The sequence below is a fragment of the Lampetra fluviatilis genome, chromosome 71, assembly GCF_964198595.1.
Source record: "Lampetra fluviatilis chromosome 71, kcLamFluv1.1, whole genome shotgun sequence".
NCBI lineage: Eukaryota > Metazoa > Chordata > Hyperoartia > Petromyzontiformes > Petromyzontidae > Lampetra > Lampetra fluviatilis.
In genome coordinates this window covers 3,698,642-3,713,905 of record NC_136345.1, presented here as the reverse complement: position 1 = coordinate 3,713,905, position 15,264 = coordinate 3,698,642, and the positions used below count along the sequence as shown (strand labels likewise).

At 56.0% G+C, this 15,264-nt stretch overlaps 1 protein-coding gene and 1 long non-coding RNA gene across 3 annotated transcripts in view; one reads left to right on the top strand and one right to left on the bottom strand.

Moving 5' to 3' along the window:
• Nucleotides 1–3,610, top strand: part of LOC144952972 (uncharacterized) — a 16,489-nt gene extending 12,879 nt beyond the window's left edge. The window contains exon 9 of the mRNA XM_078883456.1: nucleotides 3,513–3,610. Coding sequence (XP_078739582.1) covers nucleotides 3,513–3,610 — 98 coding nt within the window. The remainder of the gene's footprint in view (nucleotides 1–3,512) is intronic.
• A 1,546-nt stretch (nucleotides 3,611–5,156) lies between these two features.
• LOC144952917 (uncharacterized) lies at nucleotides 5,157–15,087 on the bottom strand. 2 transcript variants are annotated; one of them, XR_013640714.1, is made up of 8 exons: nucleotides 14,906–15,087; nucleotides 12,469–12,518; nucleotides 11,777–11,835; nucleotides 10,572–10,624; nucleotides 9,124–9,343; nucleotides 7,587–7,673; nucleotides 6,997–7,054; nucleotides 5,157–5,647 (listed from the first exon to the last, which is right to left on the bottom strand). It is a non-coding gene; the product is annotated as an uncharacterized LOC144952917 (long non-coding RNA). The 2 variants fall into 2 exon arrangements; XR_013640715.1 differs by having other exon boundaries at nucleotides 9,135–9,343.
• Nucleotides 15,088–15,264: the final 177 nt, after the last annotated feature.

Sequence of the window (15,264 nt, the reverse complement as noted above, 5' to 3'; positions counted from 1 at the left end):
AGAAGATGGTGGTGGTGGTGATGGTGGTGATGATGATGAAGGTGGTGGTGGTGGTGATGGTGGAGTGTCCAGGGAGAGTGCAGCGTGCTAACCGCTGCGCCACCGCTCCCCCCACACACAGACATACACACACACATACACACACAGACATACACACACACAGACATACACACACATACACACACACAGACACACACACACAGACATACACACACACACAGACATACACACACACAGACATACACACACACAGACATACACACACATACACAGACATACACACACACAGACACACAGACACACACACAGACATACACACACACCAATGTACTCGCCACACATTCACACATACCAACATACCAACACACCGCATACCAACAACACAAAGACGTCAACATGATAGAGGACTTGAACTTGGGGTCACACGGGTTCAACGTGCAGCGTGCTAACCGCTGCGCCACCACTCCCCCCCCACAAATGTAAACACTTGCGCAGACCATAACACACTCACACACAGACTCACACTCTCTCACACACACTCTCACACACACTCTCACACACTCACACACACTCTCACACTCTCTCACACAAACACTCACACACACACTCTCACACACTCACACACACTCTCACACTCTTTCACACAAACACTCACACACACACTCACACACACTCACTCACACTCTCTCACACAAACACTCACACACACTCTCACACACACTCTCACACACTCACACACACTCACACACACTCTCACACTCTTTCACACAAACACTCACACACACACTCCCACACACTCCCACACACACTCACACACTCACACACACTCTCTCTCACACACACACTCTCACTCTCTCTCACACTCTCTCACACACTTTCACGCACTCTCACACACATTCCCACTCACTCACACACTCACACATACTCACACATACTCACACACACACTCTCACACACTCACACACACTCTCACTCTCTCACACACTCTCACTCACACACAACTCACACTCTCACACTCACTCACTCACACACACTCACACACACACTCTCACACACTCTCACACACTCTCACTCACTCACTCTCACTCACACTCTCACACACTCACACACTCTCACAGACACTCACACACACACTCACACACACTCTCACACTCTCTTTCACACACACTCACACACACTCACACACACTCACTCACTCACACACTCTCACATCTCACACACACGCGCGCCCACACACATCCACATCCACACCACACTATTAATACAAACTCGTAACACTCACTGTGCTATCAATACTCACTCACACAGACAAAGCTCCCCCAGGTAGCCTCTAGCAGGGCTGCAGGGGCAAGTGCTGTTAGCGAGCACCTATGAAGGCTACCGGCCACTGTGGCACACAGAGGGGGTGGGCGGCCAGCACCACCACCACCATCACCACCACCACAATCACCACCATCACCACCACCATCACCATCACCACCACCATCACCACCACCATCACCATCACCACCACCACCATCACCACCACCACCATCACCACCACCACCATCACCACCATCACCACCGCTACACCAGGGAACTTCATTTGAGGCCGAGTCGACCTAGGGGAGTCCCAGCGCGATAACCGCTGAGCCACCGCTCCCCGCACAATAACAACAACATCATCAACATCATCAGCATCAACATCATCAGCATCAACATCATCAGCATCAACATCATCAACAACATCATCATCATCAACATCATCATCAGTAGTAGGGGCGTGACGTGTGGGGGGGGGGTGGGTAGTGGGGGGGGGTGACGTGTGGGTAGTGGGGGGGTGACTGTGGGGGGGGGGTGACGTGTGGGTAGTGGGGGGGGTGACTGTGGGGGGGGGATGACGTGTGACTAGTGGGGGGGGGGGTGACTAGTGGGGGGTGACGTGGGGGGGGGCTAGTGGGGGGGGTGACGTGTGACTAGTGGGGGGGGTGACTAGTGGGGGGTGACTAGTGGGGGTGACTAGTGGGGATGACTGACTAGGGGTGACTAGTGGGGGGTGACTAGTGGGGGGTGACTAGTGGGGATGACTGACTAGGGGTGACTAGTGGGGGGGGTGACTAGTGGGGGGGGTGACTAGGTGGGGGGGGGTGACTAGTGTGGGGGGTGACTAGTGGGGGGTGACTAGGTGTGTGAGGGGGTGACTGACTAGGGATGACTAGTGGGGGGTGACTAGGTGTAGGGGGTGACTAGGTGTGGGTGTGGGGTGACTCGCCTGCTTGTGTCGCCCGCGGAAGACGACGGCGAAGGCGCCGTGCCCCACGAGGTCTCTCTTGCTGAACTCGAACTCGCCCACAGACTCCATGGCGACGCGGCGCCGCGCTGATGATGTTGTTGATGTTGGTGATGATGTTGCTGATGATGTTGAGGATGATGCTGATGATGTTGTTGATGTTGGTGATGTTGATGTTGTTGCTGCTGCTGATGTTGCTATTGATGACGTTGTTGATGTTGTTGCTGCTGATGATGTTGCTGATGATGATGCTGATGATGATGCTGATGATGCTGACGATGCTGACAATGATGCTGATGATGTTGAGGATTATGTTGATGTTGCTGCTTGTGATGATGCTGCTGCTGATGACGCTGCTGCTGATGATGATGGAGCTGATGATGCTGATGATTATGGAGCCTATAATTTTGCTCCTGATGCTGCTGCTGATGATGCTGCTGCTCCTGATGCTGCTGCTGCTGATCCTGATGGTGCTGATGATGCTGCTGCTGTATTCCCTCGTCTTGCTGCTGCTGTTGTTTGGACAGCTGCTGTTGCTTCTGGGACAGCTGATGCAGCTGCTGATGCTGTTGATGTTGCTGCTGTTCAGACAGCTGCTGATGATGTTGCTGATGCTTCTATTTAGACAGCTGATGCAGCTGCTGTTCCTGCTGATGCTCGTATAGAGACAGCTGCTGTTGTTGCTGCTGATGCTATTGAGACAGCTGCCCTTGCTACTGCTGTTGATACAGCTTCTATTGAGGCAGCTGATGTTGCTGCTGATGCTGCTGAGACAGCTGCCCTTGCTACTGCTGCTGATACAGCTGCTGTTGCTGTTTCTATTGAGGCAGCTGTCCTTGCTGCTGCTGTTGAGACAGCTGTTGTTGCTGCTGATGCTTCTATTGAGACAGCTGCCCTTGCTACTGCTGTTGAGACAGCTGCCCTTGCTACTACTGCCGCTGTTGTTGATGTAGCAGCTATTGACACCGCAGCCCTTTAGGCTGTTGCGGATGCTGTCACCAATCCCACCATTAAAATCACCACAATCACCACAACCACCACCACTGTAGCGGCCTATACCGCCCGCTATTGCTATTCGTAAACGGTCAATACTATCGACCCTGTTAAAAATAACACCACAACAGCCGTCGCTTCTGCTGCTGTTGTTACTGCTGCTGTTGTTGTTGCTGCTGTCAAAGTGATAATAATCGTTAAAGAGCTGCCGACCCCCGACTCGACCGCTACGGTCCGCTCCCATGGGTAGGGGGCGAGCGACGACTCGGCCCTGGGCAGGGCGACTCAGGCAAGGCCCGGGGGCCCGACGGGACCCAGGCCTCGCCGCTTCGACATCGTATTTTGTAAGAAACTAAACCACACAAATGTACACAATTTCATGTACGAGCAATTGTGTCGACGTTTTCACCTCTCTCTCCTTTTGAGGGTTAAATGTTCGTCTTTTCTTTGTTATTGTTGTTATCGCGTCAGCGAATCTTGTCTCCAATGTTGATTGAAGGGACGCGGAGCGACACGCGAAGCTTTTATAGCAAAGCCGCCTCACCGCCGCCGCGCCGCGGCGAAAACACTCCGCGCTCGCTCTCTGCCCGCAAAGAAACCCCGTAAACACAGCGGCGTTTGTCCTCGAATTAGTTGGCGAATCGCGACAGATTCTTACAGGAGGAGAGGGGGGTCGTTTCACGTCGCTTTGTTTATAATTAGAAAGGGAAGGGGGACATTTTTGTTACATTTGTGTTGTGTTTTGTTCGCTGAGGTAACATTCAGCGGCCGAAAGTAATCCCTTGCGGACCCTACGTCATCATCAGGCGGTTGCCGATTCGCCTGACGACCGAGACGCCCCCCCCCCCCCGCGGTCGTTTCTCGCCTCGCCATTGGTCAAGACCCCCAACCGCCCCTCCCCCCCGCCGTCATTACTCGTTTCGTCATTGGTCAGTTTCCCCCACCCCCCCCCTCCACCCGCGGTTGTTGCTCGCTTCGCTATTGGTCAGCCCCCCCACCCACCCTCCCCCCCCCGTTGTCGCTCGCCTCGCCATTGGTCAGTTCCCCCCCCCACTTCCTCCCCATAGTCGCTGCCCTCCCCCCTCACCGCGCCTCGCCATTGGTCAGTCTCCCACCCCCCCCAACTGCCCTGGCAACACCGCCGCAGCAGCCCCGTCCAGCCAATCAAACGACGGCAAACACCACCCCCCCACCCCCTGCCGAATGTAATTGTGACGTCACAGGCGCGGCCGACCAATCAAAATCAGACTACGGTTCGAGTCTCGATTACCCGCAGATTCACCACGCGCTTGAGGGATTTTTGTCAATTTGGGGCCGTCCATAAATGACGTCACGCGATTTTGGGCGATTTCTGACCCCCCCCTTCGTCACACGACGTCACAAAAAGTCAGACCCCCCCCTCAAATATGACGTCACAAAGCTCTGCCCCCCCCACACACAGCATGCTAACCACTACACCCACCGCTCCCCTCCCCCCACACTGCGCTAATCACTACACCCACCGCTCCCCCCCCCACACACACAGCGTGCTAACCACTACACCCACCGCTCCCCCCCCCCACACACTGCTCCCCCCCCCAGTGTGCTAATCACTACACCCACCGCTCCCCCCCCCACACACACAGCGCGCTAACCACTACACCCACCGCTCCCCCCCCCAGTGTGCTAATCACTACACCCACCGCTCCCCCCCCCCCCCACATTGCGCTAACCACTACACCCACCGCTCCCCCCCCCACACACAGTGCGCTACCCGCTACACTACAATGCGTTACGCTTCCACACGCGCTGGTCACGTGACGGATGACGTCACAGCTCAAATGCCGTAAAAAATTAACAAAGTGTATTTGTATAATGTTTGCTTGGTGGACAGTCTGTAAAGTACCCACAGGGCAAACTTAAAGTTTGTTTTTATTCGGGAAGTACACTGCACGCTAAACATTTTGAACACTTAATCACAACCTTGCCTTTTATACACATGGAGATAAACACAGACACACGTCCTCGTCATTCTCGGCAACAATGTTTATTCACAAGCTACTACACTCCTACACACTACTACGATATGCACCACTACACACTACCATACAACATTGATGTACACCAAGACCTACTATACCACACTACGACCCACTATACACTGCAGGAATTAATATTCTGTGGGTTTTTCGGTAAAGTCACACAGATCGGTTAAAATAAAGTTAAATTTGCTTTGAACCTCTGCGACTTTATCTGGCCACAGTTGGGCTACGATGTTAAAACACCAAACTGAAACCTTCGGCAAGTCACCATTTCTGCATTAGAGGCGTCGTCCAGGCTGATGAAAAGCAACACGTGGGTGGGCTGATGCCGAATCAGCAGCAGCTTCATCATCATCAGCAGCTTCTGTAAAATAAACGACAGACCACCACCACAGCATGAGAATCTGTGCTCCATTCTACTACTAACAGCGAAACCACGCTCAGTCACTCCTCTATCGCTACCACCACCACCATCATCATCATCACGCTCGCCCCTCACCGATTCCACCTCGCTCACACACCCCACCACACCCACCCTACCCACCCACCCTACCCACCCACCCACCCCACCACTCACTCACCCACCCCACCACTCACCCACCCACCCCACCACCCACTCACCCACCCACCCCACCACCCACTCACCCACCCCACCACCCACTCACCCACCCACCCCACCACCCACTCACCCACCCACCCCACCACCCACTCACCCACCCACCCCACCACCCACTCACCCACCCACCACACACCCACCCCACCACACACCCACCCCACCACACACCCACCCCACCACACACCCACCCCACCACACACCCACCCCACCACACACCCACCCCACCACACACCCACCCCACCACACACCACACCACCCACCACACACCCACCCAACACCCACACACACCCCACCACCCACACACACACACCCACACACACCCACCCCACCACCCACACACACACCCACCCCACCACCCACACACACCCACCCCACCACCCACACACACCCACCCCACCACCCACACACACCCACCCCACCACCCACCCCACCACCCACACACACCCACCCCACCACCCACACACACCCACCCCACCACCCACTCACCCAGACCTCACCCCACCTCACCCAGTCACCTACACCTCACCACCCCCCACACACTCCCCTTACCCAGCCAACCACGCACCCACCAAACCTCACCCCGGCTAGCGGCATGACCTAGAGCCCCGCCCCTAACGGGCGACGTTTCAGGCGACACGCCTCGTTCAGGGGCAACTTCCCCGTGCGCCGGCAATTGTGTCCCGGCTGTGGGGCACGCAGCAGGAGGATTGGTGAATCCATCCGTGCGGCTCCGGAGGGACGTGGGGTTTGCTGTGGGGTTCACGGCGTGAAGGGAGTGGACACACACAGCCCACGCCCCCTTTGAGGTGACCCGGGGTGGGGCGACAATCACCACCACTACTACTCACCACCACCACCACCACCTACTACTACTACTCACCACCACCAACTCACCACCACCACCATCTACTACTACTACCACCACCTACTCACCACCACCACCACAACCACCTACTACTCACCACCACCACTACTACTACTACCCACCACCACCACCAACTAACCACCACCTACTACTCACCACCACCACCTACCACTCACCAACTCACCACCACCTCCCACCACCACCACAGACTCACCACCGACTCACCACTCACCGTGTCTGCAACAGGAATCGCCGCTCTTCCTTCGCACGAACCGGGCACTGCGTCATCCCTACAACAACATCAACAACATCAACAACATTCATAACAACATCAACAACATTCACAATGTGCCCCCCCCCCACATCTCTCCACCCCCCCCCACTCCCATCCCACCCCCTCCCACCCACCCCACCCACTGCATCTGCCCCCCTCCTCTCTCCACCCCCACCCACCCCACTCCCACCCACCTCACCCCCCACCCACCTACTCACCCACTCACCCACTCACCCACCCCCCACATCTGCCCCCCCTCTAGTGTTGTCCTCCCCCTGCTGGGGGGCCCAGGGGGGGGGGGGCACTGCACCAGCCCCCACCCCTCACCCCAGGGGAGGCGACGTCATCACTCTGGGGCCACGTCCACGGCGGAGACGGAACGGGAATCCAAATCCTCCACCTTGGTAAGTGGCCCGGACGGTGGTGGTGATGGTGGCGGTGGTGGTGATGAGGTGGTGGTGACGATGGCGGTGGTGGCGATGATGACAATGGACTCACTCCCTCCCCACAAAGCATTTAACCCAAGGAGGGACCCACCCACAACCCACCTGCCATGCAGAGTAGGAAGCCTTCCATCACCATCCTCCTGCGCCCCCCCCCCACGTGCCACGCCGGGAGATCATGCCGCCTGTCGCCTGGCAACGGGACACACACAGCCCATGGAAACGCTGTTCAGTGGTTGTCGTGGCGATTACGGCGGTCGTGATGGTTGTCGTGGTGATGGTGTCGTGGCGATGGTCGTGATAGTTGTTGTGGTGATGGTGGTTGTGATGGTTGTCGTGGTGGTGGTTGTCGTGGTGATGGTCGTGATGGCCGTGGTTGCCGTGGTGACAGTCGTGATGGCGGTGGTTGCCGTGGTGATAGTGGTTTTGGTGATGATGTCGAGGCATTTACAAAAACATTCCAACAACCACCACACAACCACCAAAGACAAACATCCCACGTGTAGCCCTAACAGACTGTAGGGGCAAGTGCTGTTAGCGAGCACCTATGAAGGCCGGCACGGCACACGAGGGGGTGGGTGGCCAGCACCACGCCCGGCCGCCTTTGTCTCCCCAGTGCTAGCGATGTTCACTAATCACCGCTACACCAGGTACTCGGTTGAGGCCGAGTTGACCTAGGGGAGGCCCAGGACCGGTTCAGATAATCGTCACCTGACGGTGTTGGCCGTGAGCGGGAATCGAACTCGGGTCATCGGGTTCGTAGCGCTAACCAACCACCACCACCCCAACTGCCACCACAACACGCCAACCGCCACCACCACCACGTGCGTTGCCATGGTTCCCTGTAGCAGCTGTGATACCAGGGCGGCGAGCTACACACACACACGCAGCCCCACACGCACACACACAGCCACACACACACACACAGCCACACACAGAGACACACACACCACGTGGTTCCCTGTAGCAGCTGTGATACCAGGGCGGCGAGCTACACACACACACACAGCCCCACACGCACACACACAGCCACACACACACACAGCCACACACACACCACGTGGCTCCCTGTAGCAGCTGTGATACCAGGGCGGCGAGCTACGGGAAGAGACTTCGCGCCCAACGATGCCAGGACATGCTCCTTGCTGTGGCACCAGATTCGAGTGCCGGGACCACGGGGCAGGGCCCGGCACAGATACCAACGGTGCACTCGGCGCTGACGCCGGGAGAGGGGGGGGTTGCCGACCTTCACACGCTCGCCGCACTTTCTCGCTATACTCTCGTCGTGATGGGGTTGCCAGCCTTCAGCCTCGCCTCTCTCTACCCTCCCTCTACCCTCCTCGTGGCGACGGAGGTGATGACAGCGGTCATGGCGATGGTGGCAGAGGCTACGTTATCGCTACGGAGAGGGGGGGGGGGTCTCACTCACACCGCTTTGCTACTACTACAAGCGCTCTCCGGCGGTAGCACCACCACCACCACTCGCCACACCCCCACCCCACCACCACCCCCACACCACCACACCACTCACCACCCCCACGCGCTTTTTCCACAACCGCAAAGCCGAAGGGGGCAGCGCACGGGCACGCCACCGTGGGCGTCCCCACAGCGTCCTCACCCTCCTGCTCACCCTCCTGCTCACCTGATGCTCACCTCCTGCCGCTCACCGCTTCCTCGCCGCCGCGTGTGCAGCGCCGCCCACCATCCTCTCGGCAGAGGCGGCCACGTGGCCACACGAAGTGGCTTCTTGTTGTTTGTGGAGGAGCCCCGAGGGTGAAGATTCAGTCTCCTGGCTCCGCCAGACGGCGCTTGGCCAGGAAACGTCACAGACACCTGTCCCCCCGGGGCCTCCCATGTGGTCGCTACAAGCACCACGTGGGGGGGGGGGGGGGGGGGTACAGACAGCCCATTGGAATTGGCCACAACACCAACCGCCACCACCACAACCAACCGCCACCACCACAACCAACCGCCACCACCACCACCACCACAACCACAACCGCCACCACCACCACTGCGTGTGTTGCCGTGGCTCCCTGTAGCAGCTGTGATACCAGGGCAGCGAGCCAAACACACAGCGCCACACACACACACACACAGCGCCACACACACACACACACAGCGCCACACACACACACACACAGCGCCACACACACACAGCGCCACACACACACACACACAGCGCCACACACACAGCGCCACACACACAGCGCCACACACACAGCGCCACACACACAGCGCCACACACACACAGCGCCACACACACAGCGCCACACACACAGCGCCACACACACAGCGCCACACACACAGCGCCACACACACAGCGCCACACACACAGCGCACACACACACACACACAGCGCCACACACACACACACACAGCGCCACACACACACCACGTGGCTCCCTGTAGCAGCTGTGATACCAGGGCGGCGAGCTACGGGAAGAGACTTCGCGCCCAACGATGCCAGGACATGCTCCTTGCTGTGGCACCAGATTCGAGTGCCGGGACCACGGGGCAGGGCCCGGCACAGATACCAACGGTGCGATTCGGGGGGGGGGGTTGCCAGCCTTCACACACTCGCCTCTACCCTCCCCGTGGTGACGGTGGGGGTTGCCAACCTTCACGGTCTCTCATCATCATCATCAGCAGCAGGGCCCGGCTCTGCTGATCTGGCCCAGGTGTTGAGAGGCAACGTGCCGCTTCAAGCAGAGCCCGACTCGGCTGCTGTGGAGGCAGCCTGAGTCTGAGTGAGTCTACGATGTGTCTGTGTGTGTCTATGTGTGTGCGTCTGTGTGCGTCTGTGTGTGTGCGTCTGTGTGTGTCTATGTGTGTGCAAGTCTACGTGTCTGTGTCTATGTGTGTGCGAGTCTACATGTATGTGTGTCTATGTGTGTGTGTCTATGTGTGTTCAAGTCTACGTGTCTGTGCGTCTATGTGTGTGTGTGTGTATGTGTCTGTCTGTGCGAGTCTATGTGTCTGTGTGTGCGTCTGTGAATCTACCCGTGTGCGAGTCTACGTCAGACACGCACCACCATCACCATCATCACCATCACCACCACCATCATCATCATCATCACCACCACTCACCTCTTCATCCTCCTCCTCCAAGCTCAGAGTCCATCTCGTGGCAATGCGGGTTCCTGCAGTCAAGACGTCAACAGCAGGATCACTGCACTGTACACACACACTGGGTGCACTGTACACACACCGGGTCTACGGGGTGCAGTGTGGGTCTATAGGTTCAGATGAGTGCATGTGTGCATCTGTGAGAGTTTGGTGTGTGTGCATCTGTGAGAGTTTGGTGTGTCTGAGTCTAGGTGTGTGTGTGCATCTGTGAGTCTAGGTGTGTGTGTGCGAGAATCTAGGTGTGTGTGCATCTGTGAAAGTTTGGTGTGTGTGTGCATCTGTGAGTCTAGGTGTGTGGGTGTGTGTGCATCTGTGAGTCTGGGTGTGCGAGTGAGCGTGCATCTGTGAGTCTAGGTGTGTGTGCGCATCAGTGGGGCTGGGTGTGTGGGTGTGTGTGCATCGGTGAGGCTGGGTGTGTGTGCATCTGTGAGTCTGGGTGTGTGTGTGCATCTGTGAGTCTGGGTGTGTGAGTGAGCGTGCATCTGTGAGTCTAGGTGTGTGTGCACATCGGTGGGGCTGGGTGTGTGGGTGTGTGTGCGCATCGGTGAGGCTGGGTGTGTGTGCATCTGTGAGTCTGGGTGTGTGAGTGAGCGTGCATCTGTGAGTCTGGGTGTGTGAGTGTGTCCGAGTGTGTGTCTGTGTGGGTGTGAGTGTGTATCTGAGTGTGTAGCAGGTGGTGGTTGTTGACTGTAGCTGGCCTCTATAGCCACGCCGCCACGTGAGGGAGCGGCAGGCAAAGCTGAGGCAGCACTTGCTGTGCGAGGCGTTTCCAACGACGCACGCCACCTGCAGACGCTGTCGGGATAGACCTCGCGTACACACACACACCACGTGTACCTGTGGGTACGCGTGTGGTGTGTACCTGTGGGTACCTGTGGGTACGTGTGTGTGTACCTGTGGGTACGCGTGTACGTGCGAGTCTACGTGTGTGTGAGTCTATGTGTGTGTACGTGTGCGAGTCTATGCGAGTGTGCGAGTCTACGTGTGTGAGTCTATGCGAGTCTACGTGTGTGTGTACGAGTCTATGAGTCTACGTGTGTACGTGTGCGAGTCTATGAGTCTACGTGTGCGAGTCTATGCGAGTGTGCGAGTCTACGTGTGTGTGTGTACGAGTCTATGCGAGTGTGCGAGTCTACGTCACACACATCATCACCACCATCACTCACCTCTAGATCCTCTTCATTCTCCTCCAAGCTCAGAGTCCATCTTGTGGCAATGCGGGTTCCTGCAGTCAAGACGTCAACAACAGCATCACTGCACTGTACACACACACACCAGGTCCACCGTGGCTCTACGGGGTACAGATACGTGTGTGTGCGAGCGAGTCTGTGCGTGTGTGAGCGTGTGACGCACAGGCAGGAGACGTGCCGACTGTAGCTGGCCTCTATAGCCACGCCGGCCGTGTGCGAGTGTGAGCGCGAGTGTGTGTGTGCGCGCGTGTGAGCGTGTGTGAGTGTGAGTGAGTGAATGTGTGACTGTGTGAGTGTGTAACAGGTGGTGGTTGTTGACTGTAGCTGGCCTCTATAGCCACGCCGCCACGTGAGGGAGCGGCAGGCAAAGCTGAGGCAGCACTTGCTGTGCGAGGCGTTTCCAACGACGCACGCCACCTGCAGACGCTGTCGGGATAGACCTCGCGTACACACACACACCACGTGTACCTGTGGGTACACGCGTGGTGTGTACCTGTGGGTACGCGTGTGTGTGTACCTGTGGGTACGCGTGTGTGTGTGTACCTGTGGGTACGCGTGGTGTGTGTACCTGTGGGTACGCGTGTGTGTGAACCTGTGGGTACACGTGGTGTGTGCGAGTCTACGTGTGTGTGAGTCTACGTCACAGACACACCATCACCATCTCTCACCTCTTCATCCTCCTCCAAGCTCAGAGTCCATCTCGTGGCAATGCGGGTTCCTGCAGTCAAGATGTCAACAACAGCATCACTGCACTGTACACACACACCTGTCTACATCTTTGTGTGTGTAGTGCAGTGCGTAGCATCGGTGTAGTGTATAATGTAATATAGTGTGTAGTATAGTATGGTGTGTGTGTAGTATAGCATGTAGTGTAGTGTGTAGTGTATAGTGTGTAGTAGAGCGTGTAGTGTAGTGTGTAGTGTAGAGTATAGTGTGTAGTAGAGCGTGTAGTGTAGTGTGTAGTGTAGTGTGTAGTGTAGAGTATAGTGTGTAGTACAGCATGTAGTGTAGTGTGTAGTGTAGTATGTAGTGTGTAGTAGAGCGTGTAGTGTAGTGTAGAGTATAGTGTGTAGTAGAGCGTGTAGTGTAGTGTGTAGTGTAGAGTATAGTGTGTAGTAGAGCGTGTAGTGTGTAGTGTAGAGTATAGTGTGTAGTAGAGCGTGTAGTGTAGTGTGTAGTGTAGAGTGTAGTGTGTAGTAGAGCGTGTAGTGTAGTGTGTAGTGTAGAGTATAGTGTGTAGTAGAGCGTGTAGTGTAGTGTGTAGTGTAGAGTATAGTGTGTAGTATAGCATGTAGTGTAGAGTGTAGTGTAGAGTATAGTGTGTAGTAGAGCGTGTAGTGTAGTGTGTAGTGTAGTATGTAGTGTAGTGTGTAGTAGAGCGTGTAGTGTAGTGTGTAGTGTAGAGTATAGTGTGTAGTAGAGCGTGTAGTGTAGTGTGTAGTGTAGAGTATAGTGTGTAGTAGAGCGTGTAGTGTAGTGTGTAGTGTAGAGTATAGTGTGTAGTAGAGCGTGTAGTGTAGTGTGTAGTGTATACTCGTAGGTTTTTTTCGGTAAAGTCATGTAGGTAAAAAATAAAATTAATAAAAATAAAAATCACTTGATACAGCAATCGTGCTGAGACTGTTCCACCTGAAGACGGAAGCTTGTGTTGCCTCCGAAACGTCGTGATTTTATTTTTATTAAAATTAATTTTTTACCCACGTGACTTTACGGAAAAAAATTTAAGAATATGAATCCTTGCAGTCACGAAAGCTTCAAATCTAGAATTAGTGTAGTATAGCATGTAGTGTGTAGTGTAGTATAGTATGTAGCGTAGTGTGTAGTATAGTATGTAGTATAGTGTAGTGTATAGTGTAGTATAGCATGTAGTATAGCATGTAGTATGTGTAGTATGTAGTGTAGTATGTAGTGTAGTGAGTGGGCTGTGCCTCAGCAATAGTAGCCCGGCCCACACGGGTTGGGCAGTCCGGGTGTTGCAGTCGAGGAGTTTCTGTGCGAGAAGCTTCCAGCAACAGACGCCACGTGGAGACGATGTCGGGACGGCACTCGGTGCATGTGTGGGGGTGGTGTGTGTGTGGTGTGTGTGTGTGGGGGTGAGTGGTGTGGGGGTGAGTGGTGTGGGGGTGAGTGGTGTGGGGGTGAGTGGTGTGGGGGTGAGTGGTGTGGGGGTGAGTGGTGTGGGGGTGAGTGGTGTGGGGGTGTGTGGTGGTGTGTGATGGTGGTATGTGTGTGGGGGTGTGGTGTGTGTGTGGTGTGGGGGTGTGTGGTGGTATGTGTGTGGGGGTGTGGTGTGTGTGTGGTGTGTGTGTGGTGTGTGTGGGGGTGTGTGGGGGTGGTGGTGTCTGTGGGGGTGGTGGTGTGTGTGGTGTGTGTGGGGGTGTGTGGGTGTGTGTATTCGACACTTCACGTGGCCTCAAAGTGCACTTGGCCTGGCACAAGCGTCATGGTGATGTCACCACCACTTAGTGGCGAATAGCGGTTGTTGTTGTGGTTTGTGTGCGGGTGGTGTGTGGTGGTGTGCGGGTGGTGTGTGGTGGTGTGCGGGTGGTGTGTGGTGGTGTGCGTCTGGGGAGCGGTGGTGTAGTGGTTAGCGCGCTGCGCTATGAACCCAGCGACCCGGGTTCGATTCCCGCTCACGGCCAACACCAGTGACGATTATCTGAAAAGGTCCTGGGCCTCCCCTAGGTCGACTCAGCCTCAAATGAGTACCTGGTGTGATCTGTAAACATCGCCGCTAGAGAGACAAAGGCGGCCGGGCGTGGTGCTGGCCACCCACCCCCTCGTGTGCCGTGCCGGTCTTCAAAGGCGCTACTCGCTAACAGAACTTGCCCCTACAGTCTGTTAAGGCTACACGGGTGATCTTTGTCTGTATGGGTGGGAGAGTTAACTAGTGAGAGTTTAACACGCAGTCAACCAACATCATCCATAAGATAGGAACCAGGAGGATTTCACAGTGGCGGTCTAAGGCAGCAGTGGAGAGAGCAAAGCAAGTTGGGGGGTGGTGGTAGGGGGTCTAAGGCAGCAGTGGAGAGAGCAAAGCAAGTTGGTGGGGGGGTGGTGGGGGTCTAAGGCAGCAGTGGATGAAGCAAGTTGGAGGCTTCTCACCTCAAATGGCTCCTCGGTTGTTGAAGGCTTCGAAAGGAATTTGCCAGACCTCGTGGCGCGTCTTATATAGGGAGAGGGGGGTGTGACGTCACGACGGGAGCCGGCTAGGGCCACGAGAAGCGAACGCGTTTCGTAAATAGCACACGCGTGGCAGAGACAGAGCTGCCCCGGGTAGCCTCTAGCAGGGGATGTAAAGAAAGGGGCAAGTGCTGTGAGTAGCGAGTAGCAAAGACAATGACGAAGATCCCCCGTGTAGCCTCAACAGACTGTAGGGGCAAGTGCTGTTAGCAGCGAGTAGCACCACCTATGATGTAGACAAAGCTCCCCCAGGTAGTCTCTAGCAGGGCTGTAGGGGCAAG